Genomic DNA, 21,365 nt, shown 5'->3' on the forward strand with positions numbered 1-21,365 from the left:
AATAGATTAAAGATGCTGCGCACTCCAGAGTGTGTGAATATCTGTTGAGAGGAAGGTCAGACCAGCTGCTATGTTGCATCAGTTACATTAGCTGGTAATGAGTAACATGAAGGAGGTAACTGGTTGGGCTAATGTTTCACAAATCCCACTCCACCTATAAATTATTACAAAAATGTGTATTCATCATCTATAAGTGGATTTTGTATTAGGCTGCGGTGATCACTCCTGCAATAAGCGTGTCCTTCACAGGCAATTCTCAGAGGGCAATCATGTTCTGTAAAGATCATTTTAATGAGACAATAAATATAGATTTATAAAATAGTTTAATTCAAACAGAAATGTGTAATCTAAACACTTCATACTGAAATCCAGAACGCTCAGTACAAAATAATACTGCCATTTGAAATGTTTAGTTACCTCACATCTTTTTGTCTTTTGAATGATAACCAGCAATGACTTGTCTAATTTTGAGTCTGTCCAGAATATGTTTACATTTATTATTTCGGCAAAAAATAAATAAATAAAAATAAATTGTAATTAAAATCAATCATTTTACAGAGGTCTAAGAGAGTGAAAAAAAAAAAAAAAAACATGTTAAGGGCCAATCTATATAATTTACTTATTAACTTAACCACCTTACAGAAGCTGCATTTTCCAAAACAACAATGAACTTGAGGTGTACAAATGCAGCTCAAAACAAACCAAAAGCCCAGCAGTCAAAATCTATGATGGCGATAAATAGATGGTTCTTAGTGCAGTCAAAATTGGAAAACTGCTAATCATGTTCATAAATAAAAATGTTAATGTAGTTGTTTCAAGGTTTAATGAGTAATTAACCCTATAATATTACAATGTAAATCTTTATAGTATTAAGATATCAGAGTAAAACCAGAAAATCTCAAATGCACCAATCTTACTATCTTCATAAATGTGCCATTTTAAAAGATTTCAGAAAAAAAAAATAAAAAAAATTTAGGCTTTAACTGGAGCAACATCTCTGTGACTCTCCAAAAAGTTGTAAGCAGCAGTATTGTGTTACACAGGCAAAACAAACAAAAAACTATCTAAATGAAAAATAAGTTAAAATAAAAATTTTTAAGCTTTTATAGCACACAAAAGAGCTAGGCATTCAAAACCAATTATAGTAGACATACAAACAAAAATTAGGCGGCATTCTGTTTCTCCTGGTGAAAAATGGAAGAAGCAGTAAGGCTTGGATACCTCAGTCTGGTGACTCTCTGAGGATACTGGTGCATTACATCATTGGGCAGAGACGCACCTAATCAGTACACACCTATAACTGTGTACATCATTATCAATATATGCAAAACCACGCAGCCAATATAACACAGATTTGTCAAATTCACAGACTCAAATCTATTCGTTCGTATTGAGTGTTTCTTACCCTACATAAATATATGCATTCTGTTGTCCCAATGTGGTCAGCAAACGGTACATTAATCTTTTCTTCACAATTGAGCAAGCGGTTAGTCTTTTTTTCAGCCACTATTATGAAGACAAACACGTTCAAAACTCAAATGGGCTCTGAGGCAGTGGATCCTGGCACCTTTAAACAAACAATGTGGGAAACCACTTGCATGTAAGCAAAAGTAGCACTCACAAGGATTAGTCATTGCATTTTTCTTCCTCAGTGCAAAGGTTTGCCAACAAACACCAGCTATCAAAACTGACGTTAAAACCAAAATGCACATTACTGTGGTAGCACACTTACAATTAGACACAAATGCGTTAAAATAAATATCAAAAACTAGAAGAGCTTAAAAGTGCTACAAATAGTATAGATAGAATGTATAGAATGTAATAATGAAAAAGCAACTACCAAAAGAAAAAAAACAGATGTTTGCAAAGGCCTAAGGCTGTTACTGATTCCACTGCTTTTAACAGCGAGAAGGAAAGAGAAAACACATGCTTGAGGATTGTGCATATGAAAGCAGGCCATAAGAAACAACTGCTAGCTGTGTTTGTTTTTTCAGTTGAGGTACCAAAATGATGCATTTTCCTTCACCATCCTACATGTAGCACTTTTCATTGGCTATCAAGAATCATATGATAATGACCAGTGATTTAACAACATGTTGATATCAACCGTAAGAAAAAAAAAAAAAAAAAAAAAAAAAAAGAAGCAGCAATTTCTCTTATTTACAAGAACTGCCGAAACCAACAATTCACAAAAAACATACATACAAACAAACAAAAAGACATCTGCAAGAAGAAGCCAGTTTATAATTAATTTAACATCAGGAAAAACCCACCACTTCATGCATTCTGAGGTCAATGGGTGATTGTTGTGTCACTGGTCAAAGGTTCGTCCACTGGCACTGCTCCAGCCTCAACAGCAACTGAATGACAGCTGCATGTTCCTGAGCGGCAGGAAGATGGTGTTAGAATCAATCAGATAAGGTTCTGATGTGATTACAGTGTTCTACTGTAGTTTCTGCTGTAGCTTTTTCTGAAACATGACAGGCAAGATTGAAAGCACAGCCAGAACACCGAGCACTGCCAGAGAATTCCAGGACACGGCTTCACCGGCTGTGGTCAATTTGTAAAGTGTTGTACCCGCGTTGATCGCTACAAAGGATGGTGGAGCAACACCTGTGAATCAGCCAGGGGGAATACAGGTGACTGAGTGACAACAAATAACACCGAATTAAGAACAACAAAAGAGACTAACTGTCTTACCGAGAAAGGTGCCTATGAAGAACACTCCCAAGGGCACATTAATGACAGGTGAAGTGATATTGATGAACCAGTTGGGGAGAAAGGGCGTTATCCTCAAGAAGATTATGTAATTAATTAAATGATCTCTGTGCTTATCAACCTGCCAGCAAGAAGGGAAGACTATTAAGTGCCACTATATATCATAATACATGGTAAAACATGCTATCCATTAAGTTCACAATACTAGTGGTACTTTTTGGTAAAAAATGTAAGGCTTCAAAATTCCCTTTAACCTCACTCACAATGAATCCATTTATACTGAAAGGTAGAACTGCATTTACTTGTACACATTCAAGCTCTTACCTGCTGCGACCATTTTTGTGCTCTCTCTGTGAGGTATCTATAGACCACGGGCCTGCCCACCAGATATGAAAGCAGATAGCAAAAGGAAGCACCCAGTCCAGAGCACTGCCCAAAAAAACAAAACAAAACAAAAAATAAGGTGACCTATATATGATACAAGTCAGTCCGAGTTGTAGTCCCACGAATTATAGTATATATAAATTAATTTTCACAAACCAACATTTTTGAAGGAGATCACAGATCAGTATCAACCTTCAAACTTTCATTACATTGTCTTGTGTAAAGAACCTCTGCCTGGCCAGTGTTGACTAAACTATTGTTCAAATTCCAATTCAGCATCTATTTTTAAGTCACAAGTTTCATTACTCACCAAACAGACTAAAAAAAGAGCCAAGGGGAAAGGGTAGAGATATCCAGAGAGGATGCTGAGGAAGATTGATCCAGGAATTGCAAATGTCTGAAGGCTGACAAAAGGCTTAAAGCAAACAACTTCATAAAAACGTTCAGTTATCACAATAGCATGAGCATGGTCATCAAATAAATTAACAACAATACATTCCAATCAAAAGGTGTGTAAGTCCTGATTGTTAAGAGTCAGAGGGAATTCAAATCAAGGAGTCTCAAGATAATAATAACTTGTAAGGAATGATTCATGGAAGAGAGTTAGGATTCAAAGATGATAAAATAATTGGTTGGACATGACCACATCCAGGATTGAGAGCCCAAATTAATTGTTGGTGAAAATGAAAAATCCTGATGATCCCTTCAAAGCTGGCGTTGCTCTGTAAAGATTATCAATATGGGTTGGAACATAGTTTACCAAGATGTACATGTGCTCGTTTTTTTTTCAAGGATACAAAACATATGTTGCAAAGTAGGCCACCAAGACTTGAGTGTAGTAGGTGTCTTTGTACTTGGACAACACAGTCCCCAAAGCTTTGGCATCATCCATATCTTTAGGAATCTTGATTTTCTCCATTTCATCACTGAAATAAAGACAAAACAAGACATAATCTTAAATCACGGTTATTTCACATAACATTTTTGACTTCAAGGTTAAATCGTTTTTTTTCTCCAAACTTTGCAGCACAGGAAGTTGAGTTATTGCTTTAAGTTGCATCTAACATTGCTCAATACTGGACCACATCACACCAGTAAAATGTTGGAAAGCAATAAAAATCTTTCTCTAGATTCTAGATAAATAGAGCTCTTACTTGTGATTAAGTGAAAAAAAGACATGTTTTAATTTCTCATATGTAACAAAATTTAAATCATCGAAAGCAACTTACTCAGGAAGTTCTGGGAAATTCCTGTAGACCAGGTACATGACTGAGGCTGAGCAGGTGAAGATTGAGACCAGAATCAGGAGAGACATGCGTGCTGAGCCCCCTGCATTATGTTGGGCCTCTACGAATAGCAATAATAGCAGTAGTCATCAACACAACCAAACTAACTTTCAGAAAGCCTTGTGTATTTTACTATCCATTGTATGTGTATTTTGTATTTCACATCACCTGTCGTTCCTCTCCCATTATACTGACTGGCCAATGCTGAGAGTGCGCAGTTCAATTGTGATTTCAATAAACACTTTAGGGAAAGATTAAATCTAGTATCCAAATACAGGATTACACGATTTAAGAGCTGGAAAAACTGTCCAGTGTTCATACTTATCAGATATGTTTTATGAATTTCATGAGAATTGAATTCATTCACTTATAGCCTCCTATAACGCTCGTAGCACAATGAGCCTTTCTCCAGCTTTTCTTGTCATGACAATTGTCAAAGATATTTCACCTGCAGAATGTTCTTGTCGGCGAATTTATTATCTCATCAATGCTACATCCAGTTGGCATTCCAGATTTTTAAGTGCATGCAACATTTACGGGAAAAACAATCACTTTTGAAGTGAGAGTGTGGGCACAACAACGCAAATGATTATTTAAATGTTTCTGAACGGCCATGAGCTGCTTTAAAACTAGCGGCGTTTGGATAGGCTTGATGTTACTCAAATGGCTTTCTTTGTCGTTACGGCTGAAGTTAGCTCGCCACCCGCCTCCGGCTAAAATTAGCCTTCAATGACACACTTCTCCCCAGAGCACAGAGAAATAAAACTGCCAGGTCCTTAGAAAGTTTAATCGATGTAGACGTGTCGGTTTGATGAACATGTAGTCAGCTAGCAGCTAACCAGCGCCGGCTCTGCCTACCTTTCAGTTCTTGTGGTTCACAGGCCTTCACCTCCTCCTGGGCGGAAAAAACACCGTCCGTCTCTCGTCTTTCCCTCCGTCTTTTGGCCATTTTCCTGAGGCAGCGTCGGAGTGTGTGAAGGCAGGTGAGCCGCAGAAAGGAGAGCAGGCGGCGGGCAGAGTGACAGTGATGTGCTAACAGCCTGCTGACGCGTGACAGAGGTTGACCTTTGATCTTCAGAGCCAGCAGCACCCTGCACCACAGCGCCCCCAGCGAGGAGGACCCGGCCGCTTCCCTGCAAGACCCAACGCATCCGGTATCCGATACCTATACAATAACACAAATCTGGTTCATAAGAAATTTTCTGGAAAATATCTAGATATCTAGATATGCAAATCGGACTGTACCTGGATAATTAACTCATCTTAGACTAATAATTTGTTTCTACTTTTCAGTATATTTTACTGGTCAATTACAAATATTAGATCAAATCTGCATCCAGGATAATCACCTGATACCAGGATGAATTCCCTCATGGTTATTTCGAATTAGCCACAGCTGCATAGCGATGCTTTGTTACATCTCTGAGTGAGAGGATTTTTTTTTTTTTTTTATGTATTCCAATTTAAGCTACAACAAGGCAATATGAAATGACAGTGGTTAATATTTGATGCTTATTTGTTCATAGGACATGGTACACATGCTGAGAGAAGAGAACTACAGTAGAAGTGAGTAAACAAAGACAAGACAAGGAGGAAAATGATTACATTCAAAAGATTTTAAGATTTCTGTATTTAATTAGCATTTGCATTTTGTTGGGATGATGGGGTCAGGCAGGGCTTGAATATTACCCCTTCAAGGGGGTACCAAGTGGGGAGTGACCAAAAATGTTTGAGAATTACTTACCTGGGCAAAAAGAAAAAAGGCACTATCTAAACTCTAGTTAATATTTCCTTTACATAAAAAAGTATTCCAGCTTCTAATTGAATAAAATGCAATCACATTTTTACAATTAACTATCTTTTTTTTCTCTCTTACCAATCAAAATAACATCAAATTCCGTCACAATGTACATAATAACTGAATATTTCAAAATACAAATGCCTTCTTCAACCAAAATATTATACTTTTGCAAAATAAAGTTTGAGTTTTTGCAAATATAACTTTTATAACATTTCAAATTTAATTCCACAATTTAATTTGAGGGCCGGGGACCTTTTTAAATTAAAATTTCCCTGTGTGTGAAAGTCCTCCACACCTTCTAGCCTATTTACTTCTTATATTAAAGTCTGTCATGTGCAAGTTCCATTCAAGAATTAAATTTGAACACACTTGATATACTCAAATAATTGAAAATAGGCCAAACAACAGACTATGCTCTTTGTATTATGTAGCACAGTTCAACAAAACCACGAATTACAGCTTCCAGAATAACCATAAAGTTGACTAAACACCTCAATAACACAATGCCAACAAAAACACTATATCATCCCACGTAGGACATTTTGCTGTAGTACTATTTTACCATATTAAACTGTTTTATTTTAAACTGTATGGTCCAAATAAACAATTAACTTATTGTAGATAATAGTGGAATGTGTTTAATAGTGGCATATATGAATTACACCAAGAACAAACAACAACAACAAAATACTACTTCGACTATTAATTATATTATTATTATTATTATTATTACTATTATTTCTGTTGTTGTTAATAATGATGATGATAACTTCAATTCCCATGACTCCTTGTTTCCAACCGGATGTTCGTGCTGCACAAATCTGGCGCTGATCTATCCGGGTACTTCATTCACTGCTTCCTTTCGCGCCGGGTAACCGGAGAGCAGTGCGTCCATGTGCGCAGTGACTGGGAATTGAGAGTCCTCTGAAATATTAAAATCCGAGCCGTAAACAGAGTTTTTGCAATGGATCCCGAGTCTTTGGTCGAGGCCCTTCGGGGGACGATGGACCCCAACCTGCGGGAGGCCGCAGAGAGACAGCTGAACGAGGTAAAAGTTGAGGGAAGCCGTTAACTGGGATGGCAGTTGTGGCGCGGTCTCGGCTCAGGCCTGGGCCGTTGACAACATCAAGATGGTGTGATCACGCAGACTGATCTCGGGTGTCGTTACCGTGACAGATGGGGCGTTAAATTCCACCAGACGACTTTTTATAAGGTGGCTGCGCCTTGTGCCCTAACTCCTAACAGTCCCGCGAAGACGCCGAACATTAATCCGACAGCATTAAATTATTTTAGTGCCAGTTACCAACGTCAACGCTAGCCCGAGCCAGCTGTGCCGCTAATGCTAAACAAGCTAACCCTTCTTGTTATGCTGATGAGGTAATTGTTAGCTCGTCGCACACAGTTTCTACACGGATTTACCGATATCAGTGCTGACATGACACCAGAATAATATCACTGGGGTCCAGACCAACAAATTAAAGCACACGACTGTCGGGCATTGACTAGTTGGGATATTTAACAGGGGGATATTGATGTATGCTTATTGGCTAATATCGGCTAGCTAACGAAGCTAACTTGTTGGATCGGCTGCCGTAGCCACATAGCTGCTGCTCACGTGTCACTGTGACAAGACCTTAAGTGATGATTTCACGCCAATAGAGCTAATCTAAACGTTTTACACCAGTTAGACCCAATTGTTGGTTTTCGAAGCCACATTTACTATCTTATAGAGGAGTTTAGGTGTACCATGTGGAAATATCATGAAATGGAGATTTACGCTAGCCGAATTCTGTGTGAGCCATGTTAGCAATACTGTGTGGTCTACAAGTTGATCTCTCTTCGACCACCAGTTACGTGACGTTTTCCTTTTAATTGGCCAGTATCCAAAATGTTAATGGAAAAAATTAATACATTTTAGTGACTGCAACTGCACTGTTTGAAATGGACCAACTTAAAACTATTTAGTAATTAAACAATTATATCAATCAGTTAACTTTTTAGATTGTGTTGTAAATCGAGATTGAATTGAATTGAAATATTTGATGTGAACTCACTTTGTCTTAAGAACGACAGATATGTAGCTTTTAATGGTGCCTCAGGTTTGATGTAGGAGACAGCTCATCTGTCTCAGTGTCTTCTTTCTGTTCATGTAATCAGACTGACTCAGTGATACTAAGTTCATGCCTGTGTGGGGGCAATAGCATTGTAATCAGTCTCATCATCAGTCAGAATGAAGTGTCCTACAGGAAACAACACAAAGCTATGTAGTCATGACCGCCTGTCTTGATGTTATTTTTATTTATTTAAGTAATAATAATCAGTTCATATCACATATGTATGTTTTGCTCTATATGCTGCCATTTTTAGTTTTGGTCAGTGCAAACAGAGTGAGTTAAAAATAAATAAATAAATAAAAAAGGAAAAAAGCCCACCCACTTATGCATTGGTTGTGGTGGTTCATTTCACTGGGATAGCTGAGAGGGTTTCGCACAACTAGCTGCAGTTTTGAGTTGTTTGGTATCATCTGGAGTTGGGTGAAATAAATCAGTTAAAATCCACAATTTCTAAATATAGTTATTTGCTTAGTCACTGACTGTATTTTTCATGGCAAATGTCCAGATAAATATTGAATATCTGAACAGAATTCTTAAGCACATAACTTGAACTTAGAGTGAGTTTTGATTAATTGGAGCTGCAGTGTGGCTCAAGTTTACATCAATGATGTACTATATACATTTGTGTTGGATCTGCATGAGATTGTGGTTTGTCTTTTGACTTTTTTTTATGGAGTCTGAATTTTATTTATTTGTTTACGTTTTGACATGATGTAAAAATCTAATGAAACTCAAATGATTCATGAGTTCTTAAAATGTAAACAAGAAGTCTTTGGCTTTGTCCTGAAGCAACATGATTGGTGACTGAATATTTGGCGTAGTATGTACTCAATTAGCTGTGCCCTAAAGACAAACCTTTGCTGTGCTATGCCAAAAAGCTTAAAGGCATGTTCATCATTGTATATTACAGTTTAACACTGATAACTAAACCAAGTACCATAATTTCCAGACTATAGAGCGCAACTGAATATAAGCCGCACCCGTTAAATTTAAAGAGAAAAACTGTTTTGTACATATATGGGCGGCAGGTGTCGGAAATATGGCAGGAATTATGTTACACAGTAAGATTTCACCTTCTCGCCAGATCAGTCGACTTTAACTTGAAAGCTGCATCATATGTATTGCTTCGTGTGTTTTCCATGATAAGGGTGTGTCCATGAAGCGCAAAATAAATGACTCATCTGAAAAATTTAGTGTCGGTGCGTTTAATTTAATTCGAACAATTTAATTGGTCCACTGTGACCTGTTGGGCAATTTCATTGGTCTGATGTGATGCTAAATGTATTGGCGGCATGAAGCACGTTACCCATAAAAATCCATAAATTGCCTGCATAGTTGTGTAAGACACAGGGTTTAAGCATGTGAAAAAAGTAGTGTCTTATAATCTGGAAATTACAGTACTTCTCATACTAAATGGCCTGAAACTATTATCCTGAAATGATATGAATGATGTGATAGTCCATGTATTGTTTTTAGTATGTCTAACTAGTTGACATTTAGATGTTTTTGATTCTGACTTGCAGGGTCACACCCAGGTAAACTTTGTGTCCACCCTGCTGCGTGTCACCATGTCAGAGCAACTGGATTTGCCTGTTAGGCAAGCAGGTGAGTCTAAATTTTAATGTATAAAAATAGTTTTCCAGATGGTAAAAGGTCGTTTGAAATAAAATTGAATGACAAAAGTATCTTTATCTGCATGGGCTGTATCCAAGTCCAGTTTTGTCGAACTACATGAAATGAGAAATGGACTACACATTCCCCATGAGTGATCCCCAGCTAAAAATGTAACTTATGTAATAGTTTTTAAGGATATTTTAGTGGGGAAACATGATTCACACTTTCACACTGTTTTGGTGAGGCCAAAGCACCATGCTGAGGTGCAGTGGACACATGAAGCTGGTTAAATATAGCTTGTTTTGCTCTAGTAGAATACTTCTCTGTGAGAAAGGGGTTAATGGGGTGTCAAAGTTAACCTTTTGACCAATGTTTTTGCAGAGAGTTACTCAGATGGAATTGGTCATCATTAGCTTCCCCACTCTTCATGACTGTACTAGCAAAATAAGCTGTTGTAGAGTCTGTGAATTACTTCTCCATCTTAAGGAAGAAATTTCTGACAGCTTTCAAAGTAGATTACAGGAGATATATATATATATATATATATATATATAAGTAAAAACTCTCAGAATGATATGACAAATCAGGCTACTTACAAGTCTATATTGTCTCCATTTATTCTACTGGTAATGAGTCAGTCTCTTCGGTAAAGGGGGATTGCTTATTGGTTTCAGTCTTGCTAGATATTAGCTGACAGCACAATATATTAAAACTAGAGACAGGCTCTTTTTAAAACGAGTACCGATGTGTGATTAATCTCTTGAAAAATATGTAACAACCAGCTGTTAATGAAATAAAGTGATTGTAGTTTGTTTGTTATATGTATATAAAAAGATGATGAACATGACTGACTAAAGCATTTAGTTTTTGGCTCATGTGTTCTGAAATGCCCGTATAGATAAGTAAAGCACTACTGTTGTCAAAACCAGAAGCAGGTGCTTGAGTACTAATTATTTTTAATTTAAGGGATGCAAATTTTATTATTTTTATTCAACTATTTAATAATTTAGCTATAGTCATTTCATTAAGATTGACTTTCTCAAGAAAAAAAAATTATCCTGTTTGTTAATTTAATTTGAAGGACAAATTCCTAATGGGGTTTCAGTGTTGGGGTGATGGTGTAGTTTTGTGGTCATTGGCAAAAGGGAGGGGATGGAGGGGTGGGGTTTATGCTCTGTCAGCAATGATAGGCTGGATTATGATTGCCTCGCCGGTGGTGTAGACATTTGTGTCAGCAGTCTGACGTCCGCTGCCCAGCCCTCACTCTTCTGCTCCCTACAAGCCACCAAGCTCTGAGAGGGGCCCCGCATTGTAGATGTGGACGCAGCTCACATGCTGGTGTGACATTCAAAACTACTGGACTACAGATGGAAGAATTCTCATCCTGCTCTATAGACTTCAGATGACTTTGAAATCACACTACTTTTGAACTGTCATGATATAAATGAAGATAGCATGATGCATGCAAATTTGAAAGGTTGTACCAAAGGGGGGAAAAATGTACCTTGAAACATGTCTCAAGCATTTTTACCAAACCACGTTTGAATACAATTTCTATGCTTTTGTATCTGGGAAATGAAGCTGCACATGAAAGAGTTAAATCTTATAGACACATGTTACAGCATTTTGTATTAGGCATGTCTGGCCCTGAAAGGCTGACCTTTTATGTTTGCTCTCTGTCTAGGTGTTATCTACCTTAAGAACATGATAACCCAGCACTGGAGTGGTGGAGATGGTTCAGGCACAGAGACTCCTGTCAATAACATCCCTGAGGAGGACAGGCAGTTCATTCGAGACAGCATAGTGGAGGCCATCATCCACTCCCCCGAGCGCATTAGGTACCTTCCATTTGGTTTGGTTGTCCATCTGTCTCGCATCCTTGTCCCATATGTTATTCTGACACTGTCTATTGTAAGCCTATCTAAAACTGCCATTCTAAACTTTTCAGGGTCCAGTTGACAACATGTATCCATCACATGATCAAGCATGACTACCCTGGCAAGTGGACGGCCATTGTGGACAAGATCGTATTTTACCTGCAGTCGGACAACAGTGCGGGATGGCTGGGCATCTTGCTTTGCCTTTACCAACTTGTTAAAAACTACGAGTATGTCTGTTTTCACTCTTCATTCTATATTGTCTAATAACATATGGCATAGAATAAACATTGTGGCTGTGTGACTTCCGTGTAAAACAGATACAAGAAACCAGAAGAGCGTCAGCCCCTGGTGGCTGCCATGCACATCTTCATGCCCATGCTGAAAGATCGCTTTATCCAGTTGCTGCCTGAACACTCCAGTGACTCTGTCCTCATACAAAAGCAGATCTTCAAAATTCTCTATGCCCTCTTCCAGGTAATCTCACTGCACATAACATCATCCCCTTTGCTTTGCTCTGAAAATCTCTGTTAAAGTTGTTCTTCCTAACAATTGAAAAAGTAAAAGCAGTGTTGGAAATAATTAAGGTTAGTTCATAGAATTTTCAGTGTGTGTGTGAGAGTGAGGGAAAAAAAAAAAAAAAGACTGACTTCCGTAACCCTAACCCTTCCTCTTTGCAGTACAACCTCCCTCTGGAACTCATCAGCAGACAGATCCTGACTGAATGGATGGAGATCCTGAAGACAGTAGTTGATAGAGATGTTCCTCCAGTAAGAAGACAAAATTGATTAATTAGTAATTTCATCATCAACCCTTACATGCACATTTAAGAACTTCACGAGCTGACTGTGCTAACATTATCCTGGTTCTGCGCAGGAGACAATGCAGATAGATGAAGATGAGCGCCCTGAGCTGCCATGGTGGAAGTGTAAAAAGTGGGCCCTTCACATCTTGGCTCGTCTGTTTGAGAGGTAAAACTTAATAGTTCTTCCCTTTACTTTTCTAATATATCAGACAAGTATCTTCATTAATAATGCTGCGTTCATCCAACCCTGTATGTAGATATGGAAGCCCAGGCAACACAACCAAAGAGTATGCAGAGTTTGCTGAACTTTTCCTCAAGGAATATGCAGTTGCTGCACAGCAGGTAAAACAAACTTGATAAGAGATAATGTTAGCAGCAGCTTTCCAGTCTGGCCACACTACATATCTGAATTCGCAAACTGCTCTCCAATTAATTTCTTTGTGCTATTGTTTTCTAGGTACTGCTAAAAGTCTTATACCAGTACAAGGAAAAGCAATATGTGGCTCCCAGAGTACTCCAACAAACACTCAACTACATCAACCAGGGCATAGCACATGCTCTGACATGGAAAAACCTCAAACCACACATCCAGGTAAAAATACAGCATGTTTGTTAGTTTTTAAAGTGATTGCCACTGAAGTAGTAAGCTAAAGCACTACAGAACAAAGAAGCAATATGAGAGAATCAGTTCACATGCTTTTAAAATACCACACCACAGAGAGACTTGTTTGCCAGCTAAAAAAAATTGCCATCACTATAACTGAAAACTCCTTTTCATGTTTAAAAGTCTGCAGTAGCAGCTAAGAATCTGTATATATAAGGCAGTGTGAATAACTTTTGTGGTTTTAAGTCAATTGTTTCACATCCACTATGTTCATAACATTTTCTGATGGCGACTTATAATTTTTTTTTTTTTTTTTTTTTTAGGGCATCATTCAGGATGTAGTTTTCCCGCTCATGTGTTACACAGATAGTGATGAGGAACTGTGGCAGGAGGATCCATACGAGTACATCCGCATGAAGTTTGGTAAGCAGAGAAAGTGGGTGTATGCAATTCAAAAGTTGTCCTTTTGCTTCAGTGATAACCAATACTAATCCACCCTGCCCCCCTTAGATGTCTTTGAGGACTTTATCTCCCCAACAACAGCAGCCCAGACACTCCTCTTCACTGCCTGTAACAAGAGAAAAGAGGTGAGCTCAAAGAAGTTTTTAAAAGATTTTTATTTAGAGAATCAACACCCATGAACAAAAATAAAATGGATCATTCCCCTGTCCTTGAAATCCATATTTAATGAGTCCTTAAGTATAATCTGTTATTGTCTTTTTGTGTAGGTGCTGCAAAAGACTATGGGCTTCTGTTACCAGATTCTCACTGATCCCACCTCTGACCCCAGGAAAAAGGATGGTGCCCTCCACATGATTGGCTCTTTGGCTGAAATCCTGCTGAAGGTAATGAGCACCCAACTGTTTTCACTATGACTGCTCTCATGAACTTTGTTGTGAATTACAGACTAACTTGCATTAGAGATCATTGTATAGCAGTTTTGTTTTTAGTGTTTTGCAAGGGGCTATCAGAGATACTGACAACTAATTTGTTTACGTAGGTCTTACTGTTGTCTTGACAGGCAGATTTTTTTTTTTTATTATTTTTTTATTTTTTATTCAGTTATATTTAATGACCATCAACCAAATATTCAAGTGCTGAGACTATGGAGTCGTCAGTTGATTTACCTAAATTTAACCTATACTGGCTTAAAGTTTCAAACAAGCCATAGATGGTTGAAACTGAAAATGCTAAGCACACAAGATGTGTTTGACAATTTTATGTCTTTGTCTACACAGAAAAAAATTTACAAGGACCAGATGGAGTTCATGCTGCAGAATCACGTCTTCCCCCTTTTCCGCAGTGAACTGGGCTACATGAGAGCCAGAGTAAGAATTTGGGAATGAAGAACAGGAAGACTTTAATCTCGGATTACTTTAACAATACTGGATGAACATCAGCATTTCCATTAAGGCCCTTTTTATTTGTTCTATTTACAGGCCTGCTGGGTGCTACATTACTTCTGCGAGGTGAAGTTCAAAAGTGACCAGAATCTGCAGACAGCTCTGGAGTTGACTCGCCTCTGTCTTATCAATGATAATGAGATGCCAGTTAAGGTGGAGGCTGCCATTGCACTGCAGGTTCTCATCAGCAATCAGGAGAAAGGTCAGGAATTTAAGTAATCTATGTCATGATTTACCGACTAAAGTGCATACAATGATATGTAATCTGTATAGTAATTTAACCAAACCCATATTATTCTTTAGCCAAAGAGTACATCACCCCCTTCATCCGGCCAGTGATGCAGGCACTCCTGCACATTGTCCGGGAGACGGAGAATGATGATCTCACCAATGTCATACAGAAGATGATATGTGAATACAGTGAGGAGGTCACTCCAATTGCAGTGGAAATGACACAGCATTTGGTAAGTATAGTCATTATGCAGTGACTGAGCACTTCATTAATAACCCAAGCTTATTCCTGTTGTCATCCAATCATGCATCATATAGTGCGATGGTGGTTTAATGGCTTGGTTTCTCGGGTCACTTTGACCCCCTCTGAATCATGCTTTCAATGCTATAAGCTTTCTGTGTGTTGTTGCCTACCATGTGCTTCTCTTTATGACCACAATTTACCATCTACTAATGCCTTTTTCCACGATAGTGCACCATGTCACAAAGCAAAAGTTGTCTCAAACTGCCTCCTATATCATGATTCGGCTTCAGTGAAGGGAAATTCACTTAAGAGGCCTCTCCACTCTCAGGTTCTGAATCAAATATAACAAATTTGGGGTGTGGTAGAAAGGGAGGTTGGTGCACTGACAAATCTTAAGATAAATATGGAGTCATGTAAACGGAACAGAATCTTGGGTCTTTTTAATAGCTGGTGAAATACATTTCAATTCCTCACCACAGAGTACTTTGTTCCTAGTGCTTCATTAAAGAAGAGTCTCTAGGTTGTCATGATAGGACATCCTGTCATTTCTGCCCTGTTAACCACCAAGGAATGGCTAAACCAATCCCTCTGATGGCTACTTTTAATGAAGAGTACCCCAATTGGAATAGAAAAGATGAATGTTTAAATTCAGGTGACAAAATATACTCAATCTGAAAGAAATGAAAGTCTGATTATTATCCACAAATGCAGTGTAAAATACATATTAAGGGCTGAGTTGTTGGAGAAAATTGTGCAGTCAGTTGAATAGTCCTCTTTTTGCCATCTAAATGCATGCATGCAAAAAGCAGATGTCCTCTTTTTGCATTTTTGCAACATAAATAACTGAAGTCCAATGTACAATGATGTTTTTAAGAGGAAGCAACACTCAACATGTTTGTTGGTTTTTAACATGGGCATTGTAAGATTTAAAATCAGTCAAATGTTCTGGCCAATGATAAAATATGCTAATATGATACTAATAGATAATCCAGATAGTCATATTATTCTCTCTGTTCACTTTTTATCACAGGCAATGACGTTTAACCAGGTCATTCAGACTGGGCCTGATGAAGAGGGAGGAGATGACAAGGCTGTGACGGCAATGGGCATCCTCAACACCATTGACACCTTGCTAAGTGTGGTGGAGGATCATAAAGAGGTGAGCTGCATAGCTACTTAGCATGCTGCCAACGTGTGTGTTTATTTTTTTTTATATATATATATTAAAAAAAAAAACACTGACTTGTGGCAGATAGCTCATCTCAGTGCCACTTCTGCAGAAGAAGCTATGGTCTGCTGTAATGTGCCTGCTAACACACTCCAGCCACCCACCAACTCCCAGGCACATGCTCTCTTCTCACCATGTTCAAAATGACTCAGAGGCTGAGGCAGATGCTAGAAATAGTGCCGGGGCATACTACCACCATGTCTGCTGAAACATAGGACTGCTGGTTCTTGAAGCCAAGAAGCCATTAGATTTGACCAAGCATTACTTTTGATAAAAGATCTCACTAGTTCACATTTCAGTGATTAATCAGCAGTGTACATTACTGCACTGAACTTTATTTTATTAGATGCTTTATTAGTCAACGCTTAGAGCATTTTCATCATGCTGATGAAAGCCTTGTTGTCTGTTCTTTCAGATCACCCAACAGCTAGAGGGCATCTGTTTGCAGGTGATCGGAACTGTGCTGCAGCAACATGTGTTAGGTAAGGTGGATTGCTTCTTCCTGTGCTTCGATATTTCACCTTCATTTTGCACAATTTCATTCTCTGGTTCCATCTCTACGAGTTTACCTATTGATCATAGACCATATTTATTTTTTGTGTCCCCCCTGTGGTTTTTCCTTTTCTCAGAGTTTTATGAGGAAATCCTCTCCTTGGCTCACAGCCTAACCTGCCAGCAGGTGTCGCCACAAATGTGGCAGCTCCTTCCATTGGTTTATGAAGTCTTCCAGCAGGATGGATTTGACTACTTCACAGGTATGTGCTTGCATAGATATTGAAATTAGTAATGGGGTTTTAATAATATATGCATATAATTAACTGAGAAGCTCTGCAAACACTGTTTTGTTTCAGATATGATGCCCCTACTTCACAACTATGTCACAGTTGATACAGACACACTCTTGTCTGACACCAAATACCTGGAGATCATCTACAGCATGTGCAAGAAGGTATAGTAGAGCAATTATTAACACATGACCTAAGAAAGACAAATTATTGTAGTGCTCAAAGTGAATTGTGAGCTTTAATGTGCTCTTTCACTTCACACAGGTTCTGACGGGTGATCCAGGTGAGGATCCAGAGTGCCATGCAGCCAAATTGTTGGAGGTGATCATTCTGCAGTGCAAAGGCCGTGGTATTGATCAGGTCAGTGTCTAATGAACCTGATCACATTTAAAACTTAGTACAATTCAGTAGAAATTAACTAAAGACACTGGCTGTCATTGCAAAGCAGTGTTGACTCTCACATCTAATCATGAATTTTAAAAGGTTGATTTTAATTGGTTGGCAGGTTGTGCCCTTGTTCGTTGCTGCTGCATTGGAACGTTTAACGCGGGAGGTGAAGACTAGCGAGTTGAGGACTATGTGCCTGCAGGTGGCCATTGCTGCGCTTTACTACAGCCCCCCTCTCCTCCTCAACACTTTAGAGAATCTCCGCTTTCCCAACAACACTGAGCCAATCACTAACCACTTTATTTCACAGTGGCTCAAAGATGTGGATTGCTTCCTTGGGTAAGATCAGCCTCCCATGTTAGTCAAACACTGTTATGAGCACTGGCACAGAAAACCTAATCTCAGTTCTACCTGCCTCCTGCAGCCTCCATGATAGGAAGATGTGCATTCTTGGACTTTGTGCTCTCATTGACCTTGAGCACAGGCCTCAGGTTGTCAACCAGGTGGCAGGCCAGCTTCTTCCAGCGGCCATCCTTCTGTTCAGTGGCCTCAAGAGGGCGTATGCCTGTCGAGCAGAGCACGAGAATGAGGAAGATGATGATGATGAAGATGGGGAAGAGGAGGATGACAACGGTAAGGCTCAAATTTGTGATGTGCTCAGATTTCCATCAGCCATTATCAGAATTATTTTCAGGTGAGATGCTGAAAAGTGTTACAATTGTGTTTCTGAATGAATGCAGCTGAGTTGGGTAGTGACGAAGATGACATTGATGAGGAAGGGCAGGAGTACCTAGAGATGCTGGCAAAACAGGCAGGAGAAGACGGTGATGATGAAGACTGGGAGGAGGATGATGCTGAGGAGACGGCACTTGAAGGCTACACTACAGCTGTAGATGACGAAGACAATTTGGTGGATGAGTATCAGATCTTCAAAGCCATATTACAGAGTAAGGGGGAAATCTGTTGCTGTAAAACTTGATAACAAATCTCTTAGAAATAAATGTATATTAATTTGACTTTACTGTGATCTAGATATCCAGAACCGTGACCCAGTATGGTACCAGGCATTAACACAAGCCCTTGATGAGGAACAGGGCAAACAGCTTCAGGACATTGGCACACTTGCAGACCAGAGACAGGCAGCACATGGTGAGCGCCAGCTGAGACTATAGCCCAATTTTCTAATAAAGCACTAAAGCAGCATTTCAATCTTGAAAAGCCTTCTTTTCCACTAGATGCTACAACTTAATGCTCTGTAATGCTCATAATCTTTACAAGTACCTTTTCCAACTCATGGCTCACCTGTAAATATCACATTAGCAGTCCACATGTGACCATGCAACAATATGAAGGCCAAATAACTCCTCAGAGCACTTTTTATTATAATAATCAAACAATCAAAATGCAACTGAAAGCAGGGGAAGCAAAGCAATTTACCGTAATTTCCAGACTATAAGCCGCCACTTTTTTCACAAGCTTTGAACCCTGCGACTTAAACAACGATCCGGCTAATTTATGGATTTTTACAATGAAATTATTCTAATTAAATTAAACGCACCCACACTAAATTCTTCAGATCAGTCATTTATTTTGCGTTTCATTCACACACCCTTATCATGGAAAACACACAAAGCAATGCATATGATGCAGCTTTCAATTTAGTCAATTGATCTGTCGAGAAGGCAAAATCTTTCTGTGTAACATAATTCCTGCCATATGACAATTCCTCCCATATTTCCGACACCTGCGGCCCATATGTACAAAACTTTTTTCTCTTTAAATTTAGTGGGTGTGGCTTATATTCAGGTGCACTCTATAGTCTGGACATTACGGTACTTGAACTTTTACAATGGAATAAAAGGTTCACAGCCATAACCTAATAAATCCTCTATGCTGCATTGTGTGAAATTGAAAACATATCTCGTAGGTAGGCAAGTTGTAAAACACTGGAGCACCCTCCCTGTATAATGTCTACTGTGCTCGTAAGACAAAATAGTGGTCTAGGACCAAATTATGAAAATTTTTTGTGCTCTGTCAGCAAGAAAAAGGGCCTAAGGTCTAACCCTAACAACATAACATAAAATCTGTATTGTACTACTATTGCGACTGCCTTTAAGAGCACTGGCTAATAATAGGTGTGTAGTATAGTGAGAGAGTAAGAATGAGCAAACGATTTTGTTTTGTTTTTGTCGTAGTTTTTTTTTTTTTTTTTTTTTTTTTTTTTTTTTTCTTCCCCCTTGTAATTATTAAGTATCGTTACTTCATTGTCTGCTTTGCAGAATCCAAAATGATAGAGAAACACGGCGGGTACAAGTTCACAGCGCCAGTGGTGCCATCAACTTTCAACTTTGGAGGCACTGCTCCAGGAATGAATTGAGTCATCTGTTCTACTTTTTATTACTCTGTGACTGATTGTAGTGAAGTGAAAAAAGCTTGTGTTGTTCCCTTAAGTAGTGGTTCCAGAACTGGTTCTTCTCAGTCATTCTTCAATCTGTCAAATGGGAAATAGCACCAGAAGATGTGGGAAAGCAACCAAAATGCAACCAATTGCTGGGGAAAACAAACCAAGAACTTGAGCACGATGCAAGAGAAGAAGCTCTGAACAACGTTGTCTTCTGGAGCCCAATGTGGAAGGGATACCATGACGGCAACTCTTTTTGTTTTTTTTTTTTCCCACTTAAACAAAATTGGGGGATTAACAGTTAGAAATTGATAATGGGACTAAATATTTCATTATCACTGTTGTGGCCAAATGGCCGTAATACAATTATACCTCTGGTAGTGGTGATATCTACGTTATTTTCTGCATAAACACTCATGTTTATGTACATACAAGCCAAGGTTATTGATTTTTCAAGTAGCCTTGAAAAATAACCAGAGGCATTTGTAAGGTGTCAAGAGCTGTATTCATATGTAGCATATTGGATACTTCATAGCACTATGTGATGCCTGATCTCTGTAAATTAATGACTAGCACTTTCATATTGTTCAGGTCTCCTAGCCTTCTGTATCAGATTGCAAATTTTTTTAAATTGAAGACTATTTAAAATGAAAAAAGCTGTAACTTTGTTACTCAGCAAGCAACTTCTCTAATGACTGGTTGTCACGCATCTGGTTACAGAATGGATCAGTGGGCAACTCAGAAACATTGATTTCAGGAAAAAGAGAATGCCCTTGGTGTTCAGTATGGCTACAGGACATGTGTTTGTGAGCACTGAAAGTACAATTGGATACATCATTGAAGCATGTACAATTGGACTTATCGTGGAGGTCTCAAGCTTTTGGTTGGTGTATGGATGAACCATCTATATATACAACATATTAAAAAAAAAAAAAAAAAAAAAAAAAAAGCTAAGGGAATTCATGACTGAGTGTTTTTGTACATAGCCATTCTTATTTTCCTCCCTTATGAATTTGTTTATGAATTTCTTAAAGATTGTAATCTTCATCTTCACCATAAACTGCATGTAACATAACTGTTCACAAAATGGTTATAAACAATGAACCCGACTGCAGCGCTGATACTAATCCAGTCACATACACATGAAAGTGGATTATTTTAATCCCAAATTTCTCTTGAGACGGACATCTCGTTGCTCTTAACCATCTCAAAAGTTTCTGTCTTGCTTGAAGCTTAGCATTGATAGATTCAGCTGACTGGACATATTTAATACCCCGCACAACAAGAAAGGATTGCCGTAAGCATGAGTGGTCTTCATAATACCTAAATGAAATGAATGTTCTCTCTGCCAAGCCACAACTGATGAGCAGACGAACCACGATCATAAAGATGCCAACGGTCTCTAGCTGATCTTCAGAGATCCGGTGGGCAGATGGGGAGAAACTACTGAAATGTTACTACGTCGCTTCAGGATCCTAAATGG

General features: G+C 38.6%; 2 protein-coding genes across 3 annotated transcripts; one reads left to right on the top strand and one right to left on the bottom strand.

Annotated features, from left to right (window-relative positions):
* Nucleotides 1-275: 275 nt before the first annotated feature.
* On the bottom strand, nt 276-5,442 carry tmem41b (transmembrane protein 41B). Of its 2 annotated transcripts, none has more exons than XM_029498382.1 (7): nt 5,247-5,442; nt 4,332-4,449; nt 3,900-4,028; nt 3,413-3,506; nt 3,043-3,147; nt 2,701-2,839; nt 276-2,613 (listed from the first exon to the last, which is right to left on the bottom strand). In XM_029498382.1, the coding sequence occupies exons 1-7, from the start codon at nt 5,335-5,337 to the stop codon at nt 2,444-2,446; spliced, it is 846 nt and encodes a 281-aa protein (XP_029354242.1). In that variant the 5' UTR covers nt 5,338-5,442; the 3' UTR covers nt 276-2,443. The 2 variants fall into 2 exon arrangements, with proteins under 2 accessions (XP_029354242.1, XP_029354243.1); XM_029498383.1 differs by having other exon boundaries at nt 5,238-5,442.
* A 1,613-nt stretch (nt 5,443-7,055) lies between these two features.
* ipo7 (importin 7) lies at nt 7,056-20,832 on the top strand. Its single transcript, XM_029497768.1, has 25 exons — nt 7,056-7,237; nt 9,827-9,908; nt 11,602-11,755; nt 11,866-12,024; nt 12,115-12,271; nt 12,475-12,564; nt 12,671-12,765; nt 12,857-12,941; nt 13,057-13,191; nt 13,527-13,626; nt 13,714-13,790; nt 13,932-14,048; nt 14,442-14,531; nt 14,643-14,808; nt 14,910-15,070; nt 16,112-16,240; nt 16,725-16,791; nt 16,939-17,064; nt 17,161-17,258; nt 17,359-17,454; nt 17,600-17,820; nt 17,906-18,114; nt 18,222-18,428; nt 18,514-18,630; nt 19,761-20,832. The coding sequence occupies exons 1-25, from the start codon at nt 7,154-7,156 to the stop codon at nt 19,856-19,858; spliced, it is 3,120 nt and encodes a 1,039-aa protein (XP_029353628.1). The 5' UTR covers nt 7,056-7,153; the 3' UTR covers nt 19,859-20,832.
* Nucleotides 20,833-21,365: the final 533 nt, after the last annotated feature.

This window comes from Echeneis naucrates, chromosome 3, assembly GCF_900963305.1.
Source record: "Echeneis naucrates chromosome 3, fEcheNa1.1, whole genome shotgun sequence".
NCBI classification, from domain to species: domain Eukaryota; kingdom Metazoa; phylum Chordata; class Actinopteri; order Carangiformes; family Echeneidae; genus Echeneis; species Echeneis naucrates.

Coding starts and splice junctions, on each gene's coding strand:
- ipo7 (XM_029497768.1), top strand. CDS start 7,154: ATGGATCCCGAGTCTTTGGTCGAGGCCCTTCGGGGGACGATGGACCCC. Junction 17,259..17,358: donor TCTACAGCATGTGCAAGAAG/GTATAGTAGAGC, acceptor CACTTCACACAG/GTTCTGACGGGTGATCCAGG. Junction 18,429..18,513: donor CTTCAAAGCCATATTACAGA/GTAAGGGGGAAA, acceptor ACTGTGATCTAG/ATATCCAGAACCGTGACCCA.
- tmem41b (XM_029498383.1), bottom strand. CDS start 5,337: ATGGCCAAAAGACGGAGGGAAAGACGAGAGACGGACGGTGTTTTTTCC. Junction 4,450..5,237: donor AGAACTGAAAGGTAGGCAGA/GCCGGCGCTGGT, acceptor TGCTATTCGTAG/AGGCCCAACATAATGCAGGG. Junction 2,840..3,042: donor CACAAAAATGGTCGCAGCAG/GTAAGAGCTTGA, acceptor TCTTGCTGGCAG/GTTGATAAGCACAGAGATCA.